This window comes from Tigriopus californicus, chromosome 6 (genome assembly GCF_007210705.1).
Source record: "Tigriopus californicus strain San Diego chromosome 6, Tcal_SD_v2.1, whole genome shotgun sequence".
Taxonomy (NCBI): Eukaryota; Metazoa; Arthropoda; class Copepoda; order Harpacticoida; family Harpacticidae; genus Tigriopus; species Tigriopus californicus.
Window position 1 is genome coordinate 14,961,282 of NC_081445.1, and position 4,648 is coordinate 14,965,929.

The 4,648-nt window shown below is 44.7% G+C and overlaps 1 protein-coding gene across 2 annotated transcripts; it reads left to right on the plus strand.

Moving 5' to 3' along the window:
* Positions 1–1,527: 1,527 nt before the first annotated feature.
* On the plus strand, positions 1,528–4,253 carry LOC131882290 (vitamin D3 receptor-like). 2 transcript variants are annotated; one of them, XM_059229393.1, is made up of 2 exons: positions 1,529–2,482; positions 2,945–4,253. In XM_059229393.1, exons 1-2 carry the CDS (start codon positions 1,915–1,917, stop codon positions 3,820–3,822), a joined length of 1,446 nt encoding a protein of 481 aa, XP_059085376.1. In that variant the 5' UTR covers positions 1,529–1,914; the 3' UTR covers positions 3,823–4,253. The 2 variants fall into 2 exon arrangements, with proteins under 2 accessions (XP_059085375.1, XP_059085376.1); XM_059229392.1 differs by having other exon boundaries at positions 1,528–4,253.
* Positions 4,254–4,648: the final 395 nt, after the last annotated feature.

Here is a 4,648-nt window from a genome sequence, read left to right on the forward strand (position 1 = left end):
AGATCATATATTGTATAAAGCTTAAAAGGTAACACTTCGATAAATCATTTTCTTTCATTTTTATGAACATATGGGAATACATTCCTCGTAGTGGTTAGAAAAGCTTGTGAAAATCTAAACCAAAACCAAAAATGATGAAAACAAAATGGCAACGTCCTAAAACTGAGCACCTTCCTCTCAAAACATGCAATGCCAATTAATCCACATTTTGTCTTTATTTTATTCACATATAGATTATGTTGTTTACCTAAAGAGGTCACTTTCAAAACTGCCCTCTACTCATTTTGTCAATCTTGTCAATCATTGCCATTTGTAATGGTTAAACCATCCCTGACATTTCACTTTGATCCAAAACACACATTTATGGTTTGAATTCGAACATTTCATAATCCCATACGGCCATTTCATTTCCCCCTTCCGTCGTTCCCTCCGTGAAAAGAATTATACTAAACCGACCCTGCGGATAGTTGTCGTTCAAATGCCTCTGTCATCACTGATGCAAACTCATACATTTCTTTATGGTGCTTCAAGGGCAAACACGAGCTGATTTTACCGTTCCGAAACCATCAAACTCTCTGTTTCTTTGCAGTTGGCAGCCCCCCGCTCTATAAGGCATTTCTGGGTGACAATCCTTTTTTCCTGAGAAGCCTTACTTTTCAAGGCTAAACTAGGTGAGAGTTCTTGCTTTCATAGCTGCCAAGGTCTAAAGTGTCAAGCGCTCATCTGCCAGCCAAACACTATCACAGGCCACGTAAGCTTAATGTTTGTCCTCGATCTCTGGCACTAGAATGAAGTTGAATTAATGTAGATAAGATCATATAGCATTATATTTCTGGAAAATCTGAATGGCAGCTACGGGTGTGAGTAGATTTGAAGAGTTAAAAGGCAGTATCAATTGACCTTGGCATGACCAAGGTTTCTTAACACGAGAGAACGATCTCAGCTTGGTGGCATCTTTGCATTTATCTGATTCAAAAATGGATAGAATAGGGAAGTTCGTCCCATACAATTTACTCTGAAGGAGTTGCCTCGTCTGCGAGCAGAGTCGAATGATGTTTTCTTTTCACCGAGCTTCAATTAGTTTGAACTGGAACATGATCTTGGATGCAGCCAAGAAGGCGAAGTGGACCTGTCGAGCGTTTGGCTCACCTTCGCTCAACGAGTGTAGTATGTTCTCGGAGCCGAACATGGTTAAGTGGACTCGACCAATTTCATTTTTATGTTCTTCCAGAGGGGTTCCAAGGTGTGCTTTGTCCGATACATCGTAGCACGGACTTTAACCCAAGTCCATAGAATACATCTAACACACATTAACGTAAACACCGCATTACTACAAGATAAACCATCACTTATAAGGCCAGAACTTTATTATTTCCATATTAATGCATCCACAGGGAAAGATTTTGTTTCGCTCTGTGACGACCAATGCTTGCACCCTTGATTGTTATCATCTCATACGCGGTGTTGGGTTAGGCCAAGGTACAGTCGAAGAAGTTCGGAAATGAACCGCTTGAAACCAGAATAATCCGAGTTTGCGCAGAGTCAGTGAGTGTTATGTTCACTCCGGAGAATGTACATATGACAAGCCAAGCGCCCAGACACTCACTCACCTATGCTTTCTGGCCTACAAATCCTGTTTAGACTGGCCCAAAGCTGGCGCGATATCGCAAGGGTGCATGACGCTTGTTGAGCATAGGAAAAAGATCCAGAAAACAGAGGTTCCGATTGGAGGCTTGGGGTACATAATCTCCACGATTCGGCCACTCGGACCTAGTCGTGATCATAATTTGTAGCTTGTAGCAAGTGCAGAATAACTATTAATCCAAAAGTTTGTTGAGTCATCTATCATCACTCGTCATCAATAATATCATCGTTGTCTCTTCAGTGATCTGGTCGAGAGGATTGCGAGTGAACATGGAAGAGGAGATTTTCGACGACCTCTTGGCAATAACGAGTGACGAATCTCCAACCAGCCCCGAAGGCAGTATCAACAGTCTTAATGGTGTCCATACCCAAGGCAGTTTGAAGTCTTCTCGCTGTTGCGATGTGTGTGCCATGCCTATTGATACCAAGCATGCCTCCATTCATTATGGGGCGCTCACGTGCTACAGTTGTCGGGCATTCTTCCGGAGGTCGTTACAGAAGACTCGGAATCCGAACTTCAAGTGCTTCAAGGACGGTGATTGCGAGGTCAATCCCAAGAGTCGACGGAAGTGTCAGAAGTGTCGCTTTGACAAGTGCCTGAAAGCGGGTATGCGGGTGGAAATGGTCCTCACGGACACTCAGAAGACCTTGCGATTCAGGAAGTTCCTGGAGAGAAAGAAGCAAAAGGATTGTTCCGTCTCGTCAAGCTCACGGGACTTGCCGTCTTCGTCCGGAGAGAACTCCTGCACTGGCGGAAGTGAAGACTTGTCCAGCTCCCAATCCGAGGAGATCTCTGGGTTTGCCCAAGAGCAACGAAAGATGACAGACTCGTTCCCAGGTTTGTTAGATAGCTTTCAGAAGTTCCATTCTGGGGCCAGTAGCCTGAATCCGATGGATTTCTCCACGTTCCTCGGATTCATAGCTAGTCTGTTCCAGAGCTATGCCCTTACTTTACCCGAGTTTCAATACTTAGACCCCGCGGAGCAGGGCATGTTGATTGAAAGTAACAAGCATAGCTTCATGGCCTATATCCTGGCCCGATACTTCATGGCCACCAGTGGGAAAGAGCAACTCAACTGGCTCTTTGGCGATCAACAGGAGGTCTCTGATCAGGGAACGGGGAAAACCACCTTGTACTACTACATACCCATGCAAAGTTATATAGATCTGTACCAGGTGTTTGCTTGGGCCTCAGAGTCTTCGTTGAAGCTCTTCCTGGACCTGAGTGCAGCCTTACGGAGATACGACCTGGATTTTGGAGTTACAGGTCAACTAGCTCAATGCCTTCTCTTCACTTCAGACCCAATGGTGGAGCCCTCCCGTCCTGTTCACCGAGCGTTTGACAAATTCAAGAACGCACTCCAGAACCTCTATCCGGAGAGTCCCGTTCAACGGCTCCTGGATATCATCCAAGACCTTGGCATGACCTTGTTGAACCACAGCAATATCCTCACCATTGATATCTCCACACCCAGTTCGCCCTCATCTTCTAGTAATGGCTCCGTCACTTGGATGGATGCTCAACTCCTCAGATTCAAGGATGCCTTCAAGGCTGTTCCATATGGACCTGATCTCATCAATGAGATGATCATGCATTCCTATGGCGTTCCTGTCTCTAAGAGCTTCTTACCCCAAAGTGTTGCTGTTTGGATCGAGCGTGCTCTGATTCTCATCCAGACCGAGCCGCCCTCTTCTCAAGGAACCGTAGATGCCACGGTCAGGGCGTACCAGTTTGCCGCTCTTCACCTCACGATGCTGGAGGCTTGCTCTACGGGCCTTGAGCAGCTGACCTTCACTGCAGGGGGCGACGACCTCCAAGTCTGGGAGACCAAATACAAGCCGTTCGTACGGGACTCGTCGTTCCTCGCCCTACCTCTCAAAGAGTGCCGAGTGGACATCTCCAGAATGGACTTGGAACGCATGTGCGTGCTCCAGAGTAAATTGGCCCGCCACGTTCCGGACATGGAAAGTTTCATCACGTTTGCTTTGGTGATCTTGTTCGAAAATACGCAATCCCCCGACTGGGATATCACTGACGGTTACCTCAGTATGTGGGTGGATCGGGTCAATTGCAAAACCGAGGTCACCACCCGATCCACATTTCAAAGTCTGATGGGCGACGTCAAGGATCTAGCAAGTTTTCTCCAGGCTATTCACGGCCGTTTACAGTACACGTAGTATTGTGACCAGCCACCCTGGGGACAAGTTGGATCGCGCGCACTGGAGTTCAATTCTAGTCTGCGCCAATTTATCCTTGACAATAACACCATCAAAAGCATCATCAGCGAAACTGCATTATCTCACTTGGAGTATTAGGCCAAGCAAAACAAAATACTCTATCAATGCAATTACATATACAACGAAAAAAGCATGCCTGCAACATCGAATGGGGAAGTTTTAATGTCAGATAATATTCATATGCTTAGCTATATATCGATCTTGGTCCATAGGTTTTTATTCACTTCTAGGCCTCGAGCTTTTTTTCTTTTTTATTTATAATGGGTTTTACGGATGGGTTGAATATTTTCAAATGATAAATCGCTGGGCCTATTCATTTACTTTTTACACTATCTTCAAACTTAAAGGAAATAAAGTGTGCTCCACTATCATTTCGTCGCTTTATTCGCTTTTTGTTCATTTTGTATTGCCACGATGGGTGTCATTTCGAGCTTCTAAAATTTTGTGTCATTGTCACTTTCGGATACTCTTGTACGTGGTGTATGATGGCTATTATAAAAAGTAGTGCCAATGACGATCTTCAAATCAAAAAATCATCCTACCGAAGTACACGAGTACACACTGCGCAAGAGTGACAGTTTTTTTTCAAGATTTGTAATTGTAAAGCGTACTTCGATTCGTTTCATCCGTTATCCTATTTTTTTACAAGTCATTACTTTCATACAATCACCTCTCTTCAAAGAAAAAAGAGCTCTCATTGAACTAAAACGAGAAATGTGTCTGCCAATAATATTCTGGCCAAGAACCGCTTGTCTCTAGGTGAAAC